Source organism: Plectropomus leopardus, chromosome 1 (genome assembly GCF_026936395.1).
Source record: "Plectropomus leopardus strain MGB_pleo_1.0 chromosome 1, ASM2693639v1, whole genome shotgun sequence".
Classification (NCBI taxonomy): domain Eukaryota; kingdom Metazoa; phylum Chordata; class Actinopteri; order Perciformes; family Serranidae; genus Plectropomus; species Plectropomus leopardus.
In genome coordinates, this window is record NC_142176.1 from 2,066,895 (window position 1) to 2,080,164 (window position 13,270).

General features: G+C 43.8%; 2 protein-coding genes across 3 annotated transcripts in view; both read right to left on the reverse strand.

Moving 5' to 3' along the window:
- Window positions 1–611: 611 nt before the first annotated feature.
- LOC121944545 (alpha-2Db adrenergic receptor-like) lies at window positions 612–9,553 on the reverse strand. 2 transcript variants are annotated; one of them, XM_042488375.2, is made up of 3 exons: window positions 7,632–9,553; window positions 6,596–6,985; window positions 612–3,496 (listed from the first exon to the last, which is right to left on the reverse strand). In XM_042488375.2, exons 1-3 carry the CDS (start codon window positions 7,635–7,637, stop codon window positions 2,363–2,365), a joined length of 1,530 nt encoding a protein of 509 aa, XP_042344309.1. In that variant the 5' UTR covers window positions 7,638–9,553; the 3' UTR covers window positions 612–2,362. The 2 variants fall into 2 exon arrangements, with proteins under 2 accessions (XP_042344309.1, XP_042344317.1); XM_042488383.2 differs by having other exon boundaries at window positions 6,596–9,553.
- Window positions 9,554–12,994: 3,441 nt separating this feature from the next.
- The window catches only part of znf408 (zinc finger protein 408), a 36,091-nt gene continuing 35,815 nt past the window's right edge, over window positions 12,995–13,270 (reverse strand). Inside the window, exon 11 of the transcript XR_015776822.1 lies at window positions 12,995–13,259. The gene's annotated coding sequence lies outside the window, so the exon portion shown is untranslated. The remainder of the gene's footprint in view (window positions 13,260–13,270) is intronic.

Sequence of the window (13,270 nt, forward strand, 5' to 3'; positions counted from 1 at the left end):
GCAGATCTCTGAACTTCTTCACTGGCAAAATCCTCTTTGCGATGATCAATTTAAGTCTGTTTACTGAAACTGCTAACACTTAAAAAAACACAAGGTCACTCCGCTTGTCATTTTTAAGTTGCAACAACTTTACAAAGTTAAGTAAATACAGCTAAAAATTTTTCTAGTTTTAGCAAGTTTCTTGGATTTTAAGAAAGTTTCTGGAATTTTAGGACATTTCTCAGATTTCCAGGATTTTTTCACATTTCGTTCCTCTTCGTCATGATCAAGTTAAGTCAGATCAACTTGGTTTACTGAAGCTACTAACACTTAAAAAAAACAATTCAATTTTCTAATTAAAGTTGCAACAACTTCACAAAAATTAAGTGGATACAGCTACATTTTAAACAGCTGGATATAAAGTAAACATTAAGTGAGATTTATAGTTACATTTACTTTCCTTTTTCAAGGCAGTTTCCAAGATTATTTTAAATAAGATCAACATATCAGGTTTTACAGTGCACACAGCATCCGAGTGAAACAATCATCTTCCCTCGGCTGGTTTCAACTAGAACTGAAAGTGATTATTTAATTAATACATGAGCGGTTGAATAATAAATCAATACGCAGGCTGTATGGCAAGCCCTTTAATGTCAGTATGACAGCACAGTGGAAAACAGGATTGAAACTGTGTGCACACACGTTTGTGTTCGTCAAACACACATACAGCAGGGGAAAAGGTATTCAACTTTTTTTTTCAGTAAACATATTTTCAATGCAGCTGTTCACATTAAATTTACACCAGACACAGATATTAACCCCTTGAAACCAAGCAAATTGGTTTGATTTCTGTCAAAAACAAAAGACAAAGAGCAACTTAACAAGACATGGACCAGGAAAATAGCAAGTAATTAGTAAAAAGTTACTGGAAAATTACCAACAAATAAACAAAAAAAGTAAAAAAAACCAAAAATAAATAAATAAATAAGAAAATGGTTTAAAAAAAAAAGGGCAAAGTGTTTTTTAAAAATACACAAATTCTTTTTTTCCTGTAACATAATTTTAAATATATATCACCCTGATGTTTGTTCACGTGTTTGTTATTATGATAAGTTCGGTTTTAATGAGTTATTCGATTATACAAAAAGAGGCTTTCCTGCCATGATTGACAGCTGTGACGGCCAATCAGTGCTCTCGCATTTAATGGGGCTGCTTGCGATTGGTTGGACGGGTGTTTTGGTGGGAACTCCGCAGATAAAGCTACTGCACAGTCTCCAGCTCCGAATGACGTCACCAGGGCATGATGGCAAACCTGTATCTCGCATATTTTAGCCTCACTAAAGGGGTAAGTGGGGGCACATCGTCCATCTTTGTAAACAGTCTATGAGCCACCGCACGCAGCCCGTTTTTTTTCAGATGCGCTTCCAAAGAGTTTTTTGAGCGGTCACATATGATGTGATGCGTCTCTGTGTGATTGGCCCCTAACAGGATAAAATGATGAAGTTCTGACATTTTATATCCAAAAGGTCATGGGTCATGACAACGGCAGCGCATGTAGATGCAACAGCCGGTTGCTCCTCTTTTTTGCTACATTTTGCTAAGTTTTTCTAGTTGTGTGGGGTTTGGACTGAATGCAGCAGACCTCGAGAGGATCTCCACCAACAGCATACGCCGAGCGGCCAGTCAGACCAGAGAGGAGAAACGAAATGGAAAGAAAAAGAGAGGGAGGAGAGCCGGCATCAGGGCGAGGCTGACCCGACTTGGACCTTGAGCTGCTCCTCCACCAAGCCTTCTTCTGGCTAATGTCCGCTCACAGGAGAGTAAAGTGAATGAGATGTGATTGAGGCTCACTCAGCAAATCAGAGACTCTGATCACATCTTCACAGAGACATGGTTAACCCCTAACATCCCAGATCAAGCTGTTGCGCTGGATGGGCCGACCTTCAGTAATGAGCAATAAATCTACCTTCTACCTTGTCAACTGTGACATCAAAATGTTCTGCAAAAGACTTTTCTGTCCGTTGCTCAGCATCATATCTCAGAAACTGAAGGGGAGAAATTCGGTCAGATTCTGAACTGGCGACTCTGATCTGTAAACTTTGCTGATTTTAGAGATCGTCTGTGTGTGAAGCGTCCGTGTTTTCACTCATTTGGAAGGAAACTGCAACTGTAACTTGACTGGTGCACCGATGCAAACAACCATGAGGTGATCATTCTGATCTTTATGGTTTGTGGTGTTTTGATTTCTTTATTTATGTAGTTTTATTGAGTTAATATCGATGTCTGGTGTAAATTTCATATGAATATCTGCATTAGAAACATGTTTACCGAAAATAAAGAAGAAAATGTTGAATACTTGTTCCTCCCACTGTACATTCACTTGTTATGTCCGTTTGTGAGTCTGGAATAAAATCTTCTTGAAGGCCCTCCTGAAGTCTCGGTTGAAGATGGTGTAGATGATGGGGTTCAGGCAGCTGTTGCAGTATCCGATCCAGAAGAACAGGTTGAAGAGCGTGTCGGGGATCGTGCAGTTCTCTCTGCAGACGGCCTGCAGGCTGTAGGTGAAGAAGAACGGGAACCAGCAGAGGACGAAAACCCCCATCACCACCGCCAGGACGAACGTGAAGCGCTTCTCCCTCATCTGAGCCACTTTGTTCTTGGACAGGGACATCTGCCGGCTGCGGAGCGGCAGCGGCGACGGCAGCAGGAAGTGGTGGGAGCAGTTCTCGGAGGACGCCCACGATATGGAGGCGCAGGACGGAGGAGGAAGAGGAGGCTTCAACCTGTTAGACTGTCCCTCTGCGTCCTCCGTTTTCACGCTCCCGCCGGCTCTCCTGGGGAAGCGGAGCGAAAACGAGGAGGTTGTTTTTACGGCGGCGTCGCACGTTCGCTCCTCCAAGTCGATGTCGTCCAGCTCTCCTCTGCGGCTGCTGTTGCTGTCCATGTTGGAGGAGCTGTGGCGGTTGGCGGGCCGCGGGCTCTCCAGCTCGTACTGGGAGATACCGCAGCCGGCTCCCTTTCTCTGGCCAGTCCTGGTGGTGCCCGCGAAGCACGTCTCGGACTGCGACGGCTGCCGCTCCAGCACGTTCTTCGCCACAAACACGGTGGACGCTCGCTGCTTGGCGACGCGGTAGATCTTACAGTACACGAGTATCATGATGACGCCCGGCGCGAAGAACGACACGAGGCAGGAGGACAAAATGTACCACGTCTGATTGTTCAGGAGACACTCCTGCCTCTGCGTGTCGCCCTCCTCCTCCGTCCCCAAATCCTCGTCCTTGTGCGACATGAGGAGCGGCGGCGAGGAGATGACGATGGAAATGAGCCACACGATGCTGATCATCACTTTAATCCGTTTTGGCGTCCGTTTGCGGTTGTAGCTGACGGCTTTAGTGACCGACCAGTAGCGGTCGAGGCTGATGGCGCAGAGGTGGACGATGGACGAGGTGCAGAAGAGGACGTCCAGAGCCAGGTAGAAGGAGCACCAGGTGGACCCAAAGTACCAGTAGCCCATCACCTGGAGGGACGACAAGCCAATTAAGATATGTTAATTCAAGCGCCAGAGACGACCCGCAGAGGAGAGCGGCCCTGAGCGAGGCGCCAAAAGGATTATTTTTCCTGAAAATAACAACTCAGTCGATATCTCATTACCGCCACGTCGGCGTCAACTGTTTTTAGTTTGCAGAGAAAGCTCTCAGCGTGTTTGCCCCCGTGGTTTCACATCAGCCCTCTGCAATATTATTTAAGCCGACAGTCTTTCCACAGCTGAGAGAGACTGTAAAATATCCATCACGCTCCTCCACAGCATGCACTCCGCTGTCCAAATCAACTCGGTTTAAAGCGAAAACTCTCAGATTTACCTCTTCATGTGTTTCCTCTCTGGCAGCTGATAAAAGAGTAAATATTGGAGGTTTTCAGCTGCAGTGCAGCGTGTGAAAGATGCTGCGCCGGCCTTTCTGCTGGGTTTTATTCTCCGTTTGTGTTTGTGTGAAATGAGGCTCTGCTGAGATGGAACCATCGGAATAATTGTCTTTGGTTCTCCTGAGAACATCTGAGTTTTGATTAAATCTCAGACGGTAATCGAAAATTCGGATCAGTAAATCTTCACTCATAAAGCAGAGCGGTAAAGAGACGTTCTTACGGAGTCCGAATGTTCCTGCAGAGCAGAAACACGTCTGCACTGACAGGAGGCCAGGGGCCAGACGCAGCGGCCGTTAGGATTTTAGGATATTTGTAGGTTTTTCTGACATTTTTTAGGACTTTTACTTTTTTAGCACATTTTTAGGATTTTAGCACATTTTTGGGAATTAAAAACATTTGTAGGACTTTAGCACATTTCTTGTATTTAAGCACATTTGGGGGATTTTAGGATACTTTTAGGAACTTGGGACATTTCTAGGAATTAAACACATTTCAAGAACTTTAGCATGTTTCTCTGATTTAAAAACATTTTTGGACCCTTAGTTTCTTAGCACATTTTAGGACATTTGGACATTTTTAGGATTTTAGGACATTTATTGAATTTAGGACATTTCAAGGATTTTAAGACATTTTTTAGCATGTATTTAGGACTTTAGGACATCTTTGGGAGTTTTTTAGCACATTTTTAGGACATTTTTAGGAATGTTTAGCAGGTTTCTACGATTTAAAGGCATTTCTTGGCTTTTAGGACACTTTTATGAATTTTGGAAATTTCAAGGATTTTAGCATATTTCTAGGATTTATGGACAGTTTTGGGACTTTTAGTTTCTTAGCACATTTTTAGGATTTTAGGACATTCTTATGAATTTAGGACGTATCGAGGATCTTCGCACGTTTTTAGGATTTAGGGACATGTTTTGTATTTTAGGGTTTTTCTAACATTTTAGGATGTTTCGAGGATAAAATAAATTTTCTTGGATTTTTGGACATTTCTAGTATCAAACATTTCTAGGATCTAGGAACATTTTTAGGATTTTAGGGCATTTTTAAGATTTTAGGACATTTTCAGTTTTCCTCATGTTCCTAGAACATCCTTAAACTTTGGACTTGTAGGTAACATTAGCCAATGTTGTGGGAACGTTCCCTGCCAGCCGGGAAAAAGCAAAACAATCTCTGGAATAAATGTCGGCATAAATGTCGGATTCCTGAAAACGGGAATTCTACATTTGCACTTTGTTATTTAACAAATATGTTGAAACTTAAAAAAGCTTTAAAAAATGTTTTAACGACACCGCGGTGCCGTTTGGTTACGTCTTGGCACTAAAACCACTTGGTGATGGTGAGGAAAAGATCGAGTTTTGGTGCAAAATATGTTTAGGAGGACAATCCCAGCAGGAAATCCAGTGATGTCTCGGTCAAAAATAACCATTTTTTGTGACGCGAAATGCTGCAGGAAACGCGGTGATGGGTCACCAAAAAATATCTGTTTTGCCACTGAAAACAGCAACCACTTGCTAAAAAACAACTGCTTTTGAAGCTTGTTTGTTGGTCTGCAGTTCAGCGGCGTCTGTTGTTGGTATGATACATATAAAACGTACAAATGTAAAGCATTCGTGGTTTGCAGAAACGTACAATTCCAACATTTTCCTCTGCAGAGAAAGATCTCGACTTGAAGGAGTTGAAAGAGGTGGAGCTGAGTGACGTCTCAACATTTTTGAACACGATTTCAGCGATCGCACTCGTCTGTTGGACCAAAAGTTTGATCCAGACTGAAATGTCTCACCAACTATTGGATGGAAGATTTATTTTCTCTAGAACCACCATGAGGTTGATTTTTTATTTTTTATTTTTACTGAAAATGTTCGTCACCTCCTGGATTAATTGCCATGAAATTTATTAAATATTTTCGTTTTCCCCAGAGGATGTTTCCTGATGATTTTGGGCACCAGAAGGTTGAAGCTTTTGACTGAAATGTCTCGATAATTGATGGATGGATCTTCATGAAATTTGGTGCAGAGATTCTTTGTGAATTTTGGAGAACTTTTAACGTTTTGTCTTGCACTATCATGGGTCATGCAGACATATCCGAATGATTCTGGAGGTCCTCTGACACAAGAAGGTTTTTGCTTTTGATTGAAATTTCTCGACAACAGCTGGATGGATCTTTATGAAATCTGGTGTAGAAATTCTTTGTGAACTTTGAAGAGTTTTTACATTTTTGCCCAAAATATCTACAACTACTGGATGGAAAATCTGTCGTCCCAGAGGACGACTGTTTTCTTTAGCACCATCATGAGGTTTTTCCGGAGTGTTTTGACAACTCTGGGATGAATTTCTATAAAATTTAGTAAAGACATTCATGTTACCCTGAGGATGTATCCTAATGATTTTGGAGATCCTCTGATACCAGAAAGTTGATGCTTTTGACAGAAATGTTTCGATGATTGATGGATGAATTTCACTGAAATTCGGTGCAGAGATTCAGAAACCTTTGAGAACTTTAGTGATGCCTTTAACCTTTTGATTCGCTCGATCATTGAGTCCAAAATCTGTTTGTTTGTTTTTCTTGGCGATAACGTTACTGTTATTTCCACGTTCTGGCTGATGATCCAGCTGCATTTTCAGCTCTGTAACCTGTTGAGAAAAGATGTCCAGATACAGATTGTATGAGATGGATGAGAGTCTGTTTCCTCACCTCATTCGCCAAGGAGAAGGGGATGACCAGCGTCGCCACCAGTATGTCCGCCGACGCCAGAGACACCAGGAAGAGGTTCTGCGGCGGCCTCAGGGCTCGGCTGGTGAACACCGCCACCACGACCAGCACGTTACCCACCACGGTCCCCAGAATGATGACCGTGACCACCAGCACGATGAACACCGACGCCACCTGCGAGTGAGGAGGTAGAGGAGGAGACCTCGTGGAGGAGGAGGAGGAGAAGGAGGTGTGGTTCTCCAATGAAGAGTTTGGCGGCCAACTGGCCGGAATCGTGGCCGTGAATACATCCGATAAGTCCATCCTGGTTAAACGTCTTATGGTAGGATCCCCATGTTTTGTGTCAACTCCTGTGCGCTCGCCGCAGAGTGTCTTTGTGCCGTCCAGTGAGGAAATAACAGAAAAAATGAAGAAATGAATGAGAGAAACACAGAGAGCAAAGCAAAGGAGAGAATCTGCCAGATGTCTCTTTGGTTACAGAAAAAAATAAAATCCTCACCGGCCACAAAATAATTTTAATCTCTATAAATAAAGAAATACTCGTGCATGTCTTAAACGCTCACAGCAGCGCTCAATATTTCATAACACTGTACCCAAAAGCAAACTGCCTCATCTGCCGCTGCAACACATCTGCCACCGAAAGAAGGATTTGCATGATTTAAGTTGGGACTCAAAGTCCGACCTGCTGAAATATCCAGAAATATCCACATGCTGCAATAAAGCGACAAGACTGGCCTACTTATTTCCAACAAGACGCAAAAAAATATATATATATAGAAAAGGAAAAAAATTGTAAAAGCACTCGTCTACATGCTGTAGTTGGAGCAAGGACAGAAACCCTGTTTGAAATGCATGAGACCCTCAGACTGCCGCACTCCGAAAGATGAGACGAAAAAAGAAAAGGGTGGAAAAGTGGAAAAGGAAAAACAAAAGAAAGAAGAGCGGAGAAGAGGAAGAGGATGTGATGGAAAAAAAGAAGACAAAAAGGGGTGAGAGAAAGAAAAAGAGAGGTCCTCACTTTCATGCGAGTCGTCGGCGTGCTGAGTGACTCTGCTGCTGCCGCTGCTGCCGTTCACCGATTCTCCACTGCTGAAAGAGAGGAGGAGGAGGAGGAGGAGGAGGAGGAGAGAGGGAGGCTAATAGAGAGATGAAAGGAAAGAGTAGGAGATGCAGAGAGAGAGGGAGAGAGGAAGATTTGAGAGGAAAGAGAAGGCCAGAGATAAGAGAGAGAGAAGAGGAGGAGGAGGAGGAGGAGGAGGAGGATGGAGGGAGAGATGATTAGACGAGAGAGGAGGACACAATGATGAAGAGTGGGAGGAAGAGGAAGGGAGAGAGAGGGGAGATACAGGGAGGAGAAGAGGATGGAGCAAAGATAGGGAGGAGAGGACAATAAAAAAAGATGGAAAGATGAAATGATAAGAAGAGAAAGAGAGTGGGAGTAAGAGATGGAGGAGAGAGTAAACAAAAAGAAAAAGAGGAGAGGACAAATGAGGAGATATAGGAGAGAAGATAGAAGAGAAAACAGAAGATGGAGAGAAAAAGAGGAGAAGAAAGAGAAAGGAGAAAAGGTCAACAAAATGAAGAGAGGAGAGGAAAAAGAAACCATACAAGGAAAGGAAACAAGGTCAGAGGAGAGGAAAGAGAGGAGAAATGAAGGAGAGGAGGACATTATGAGAGAGAGAGGAAGAGAAAGAAAAGTGGAGAGATACAGGGACGACACGAGGAAAGACGAGAGTAAATAAAAGAAAAGGATAGAAAGAGGAGACGGGGTGAAAAAGGAGTCGGACCAGACAGATGGGAAGAAGAAGAAAAGGAGGAAAGGAGAGGAGGAGAAAAGATAAAAACAAAAAGAGGTTAAAAAAAAGGATTCAAAAATGAGATAGAGGGAAAACACGAGGGAAAGGGAGAATAAATTAAAGGAAAAGTATAGAAAAAGGAGGGGGGGGTGAAGGAATGAGAGGATAGAAAAGAAAAAGGAGAGATGAGAGGAAGAAGAGAAAGTGGAAGAGGAGGAAAAGATTGAAAGCTAAACAAAACAAAAAGGCAAAAAGGAGAGGGGGAAGAGAGATAAAACGAAGGAGAGGAGAAAAAAGAAACCATGAGATGAGAGGAGAGGAGGACAAAAGAGAGGACAGAAAAAAAAAGAAAGAGGAAAGACGGGGAGAAGAAGAATGGGAGAGGGAAAAAAAGGAGGGAAAGGTAAACAAAAAAAGATAAAAAAGATGGACAGAAAGAGGAAAAGGAGATAAAAAGACACTACAAGAGGAGAGTAGGATAGAGAGACGTTAGAAGAGGAAGAAAAAAGGAGAAAAAGAAAAAGAGAAGACAAAAATTAGAGGAGAGGAGAAGAAAGGAGTAAAAAAAAGGGAGGCAGGAGAGGAGATGAGGAAAAAATGAGAGGATGGGAAAGAGGAAAGAAAAACGAAAGGAGAAAAGAGGATAGAAAGGGATGAAATTAGAGGAGAGGAAACAAGGATGGAGGACAGGAAAAGAGGAAACAAGGAATGGGAGAGAGACAAAGAAAAGAGAAGAGGAGGATAGAAAAGAGGAAAAGGACGGAGGGAAAAAGAGGTGGAAACAGTGAGAAGAGAGAGAGAGGAGAAGATGTGAAAATAGAGGATATAAAGAGGAAAAAAGAGACGAGAGCAAAGGAAAAGTAGAGGGGAGGATAAAAAAGAGGAGGAGAGAAAACAATGAAAGAGGAGAAGAAAGAAGGATGGAAAGAAGACAACAGAGGACACATACGACAGACGTGTGACATGTTACAGAAAAAATGTTCGATTTTGAGAAAAAAGTCGTGATTTAATGAAAGTAAAGTTGCAATTTTACAAGATTTTATTAAACTGAAATTTCCAGCAAACTATAAATGCAGGATGTTTATTTCCATGATATAATATCATCTTTCTTGTAAAAATACAACTTAATTCTCGTAAAATTACAACTTTATTCTCATAATATTCTGAGTTTTTCCATAAAATTGCTTTTTTTCTTGTAAAATCACAACTTTCTTTTCTTTAAAAACTACGACTTTATTCTCATAACATTTTTCTGTCATAATAAACAGACTTAATTCGAAAGTCGAGAGCAAAGAAAAGGTAGAGAGGGGAGGACAAGAAAGGAAAGGAGGAGAGGAGAGGAACGAGGATGCAAGAGAAAATAAGAGGAGAGGAGGAAACAGAGAGGAGAGGAAACGAGGAAAATAAGACCCGAGGAGAATAAAAGAAGTCAGCGAAGAGGAGGAGAGGATTAGGCTGAGAGGAAGCGACAGAAAAGCTGTTAAAAGAGACAGAATCAACTTTAGAGCGATCAATCATCCTCCATTTATCGCGTGCGGAGCGCCTGAATGAGCTTTCATCGAATCAGCCTCTCGCGCTCTGAATTCAGCCGGCTGGCAGCGAGCGCTGACATGTAGGCAGATGAGCCGCCGGCCGCCTGCAGCGAGCTCACACTTCTGCTCACGCCGTGACGCTCACGCGCCGCTCGTATTGGCTTCAGAGGTGAAACACCTCTGAAATCACGCAGCATAAAAAAAACACGCGTGACGTGAAGCCAGGCGAGGAGGGAGGGAGGGAGGGGTGGCGGTAATCCCATGATGCCGCAGCGCAGCTTGTGGCCTGCTGTAATGACGCTCGCCGCCGAGCTGATGAACATCAACACGCCTCCTCGGGGGGAGCGCTCACACGGCGCGTTCGCAGCTGTTTGTTCAACCTAAAGAGCACTCGAGGCTTTGGGTCGGCGGGAATAACGAGCGCTCACACGTCAGCACCAGCTGAATTATGGGTTTTGTGACGTGACGATAATGAGAGGCTCAGTGACAGCGCGGATTCAATCAGCGACCCTCCGCCAGAAACAACGATCAAAGGTCGCAGCCCGCATCTGTCAGCCGGCGGGAGGAGACGTAAACACGCCTCAGACACACTGAAACTGTCAGGAGGACGTCCACGTCCCGGTGGCCTGGTGTCCTCTTTCACCTGCACACCTGTCCCACTGCGAAGAGCTCGAGGAGGTTCAAAAGAGGAGTCACAGCGTCGTATCACAGTACGACGCATGCCCGAAAATTGGGTCCGTACGTTCAAAAGGCCAAACGGCTGGTGCACTAACACAGGACACCGTTTTCTAATTCACAATAAACTTAAAGTGAGTCACACTGGGAATCGTTTTTGTCCTTTTAGCCTCCGTAAGTGCCAGAGTGCATAAAACAGCATCAAAACAGAGCTCAAAGAAGTGTCAAAGAAATGTCAAAGAAATGTCCTAAAATTCTGGAAACATCAAAAAAAAACTACAAAGACCCTCCACAATCCAAGCAATATCTTAAAATCTGAGAAACATCCTAAAATCCTACAAATGTCCTTAAATCTCATGTCCAAGAAACGTCCTGAAATCAAAGAAATGTCCTAAAATTCTATAAACATCAAAAAACCTAAAAAAGTAATATCTTAAAATCCTACAAATCCCAAAATCCTAGAAATATGCCAAAATTCTAGAAACATCGTAAAATCCTTAAAAGACTCTAAAACCCGAGAAATATCTTAAAATCTGAGAAACATCCTAAAATCCAAGAAACGTCCTTAAACACAGGACAACACATGCTGTAAAATCTGGTCTGCACCTCTGAAGGCTCGGTCGCTGCCTCACTGATTATTTTCAAAGATCAGGTCCCCAGTACGGTGCCAGGTGGAGCCCCAAAAACTTTCTAATTCACAGTAAAATAAAGTGATTGACACTGGGAATTATTTTTTGTACTTTTAGTGTACATAAGGTGCCAGAGTGCATAAAACAGCATCACAAAAGAGCTTTTTATCAAAAAAGTGCCAGCGGAGGATCCCCCAAAACCCCCGACAGAGGTCCTAATGTCCGAACGAGATCCTGTTGCGCAACATCCGTAACAGCGGCTGCTACAGTGAAACAGCGAAAGCACTGATTGGCGTAAAATCTTGTCACGGGGGAAGTGTTGACTGAAGTCGTCCGTTTGTGCATCACGCTGCTGCGGCACGAGCAATTCGACCGTAAGGCGGCGTGTAAAAACGCGGTGAACCGCTCTGTGCGGCAGCGTACTCGGCTGACGCTGTCCAGCGGCGTATCATGCAGACGTGAAAGGTGGCTTTTGGTGTTCGGATCTTACGCCGAAATCTCTGTCAAAGAGGCGACATTTGACCTCAGAATGAAAACACGCTAAGAGGGACAGCAGCCGATAGGAGCGGCGTCTCTCTGAAATGAGCTGTGAGTGGACCGTCTCCATACCAGGACAGATTTTTGGAGTTTTCTCTCAGTGTATCTGAATTACAATCTGCTGCCAAAATCACGCAGCCTCCCTCCTGCTGCTCCTCTTCTTCTGTTTGCAGAAACATTCACAGAAACGGAAACGCATCAGCAAACGTATCGTTTCATGGTGCAGCGTGTTAATGCTGTTTTCACAGCTGCTGACAGACACACTCGGATTTATTATCAGCTTCTTACGGCGAGCGTGTTAGCAAACAATCGGCCGCTGACGCCGGCAGGCAGCAGACGGCATTAGCGTTCATTTCCAGGCCCGTCTGCGGCCACCTGATCAATCATAATCCGATACTCGCTCCCGTTTCCATCTGAAGGAAATATCCTGCTCTTTAGCCGCCAGCTACGTCTGTCTGCCGTGTGAGGCGGGGCAGGTTTCAGGCCGTGAGTTCAGCTCGAAAGGCTGCAGAGACGGGCGATACTCGATGTTTATTTACTTTGGAGATTCAGGATTTAGTTCAGACGGATCGACGTCAGTGTGTGTGGGTGGTGACGGACCAACATACTGCACCTGTGTGTTCACTCGAGGCTAAAACACACACCTGTACGGTACCATAAACCAGGGACACTCAACTTATGGTCCGCAGGCCACATCTGGCCCCTGACCGGGTGCCGTGTGGCCCCAAACCCTTTTTTCTAATTCACAATAAAAATAAAGTCACACTGTGATTTTTTTTTACTTTTAGTCTCCATGAGGAGTCAGAGTGAATAAAACAGCATCAAAACAGAGCTCGTTTATCAAAACAGACCTCGTTTATCAAAATGTGCTAAAAACCTTGAAATGTCCTAAATCATAAAAGTGTCCTACAACACTACAACTGTCCTAAAACTCCCCAAAACATCTTAATCTAGAAATATAATTAAATCCCAGAAATGCCCAAAAATCCTTGAAATGTCCTAAAATCCTAAAATTGTCCTAAAATCATAGAAATAACCCCAAATCCTGGAAAGACGTATGCACCTGCGACCGGTCTCCTGTCTTTCTGTTTTTCTGCAAAAGACGAGTGTCTCTGTTTGGACAGACAGACTTTAGCTCTGTGTGTGTGTGTGTGTGTGTGTGTGTGTGTGTGTGTGTGTGTGGACCCGGCAGCTCACCTGTGTGTGTGTGTGTGTGTGTGTGTGTGTGTGTGTGTGTGTGTGTGTGTGTGTGGACCCGGCAGCTCACCTGTGTGTTTAGTGGAGGTTTGGACGCTCACCTGTGTGTTTAGTGGAGGTTTGGATGCTCACCTGTGTGTTTAGTGGAGGTTTGGACGCTCACCTGTGTGTTTAGTGGAGGTTTGGATGCTCACCTGTGTGTTTAGTGGAGGTTTGGATACTCACCTGTGTGTTTCAGGCTGCAGAGATCATAAAGTGAGCAGCTGGACTCGCTGCAGACCTGCAGAGGAG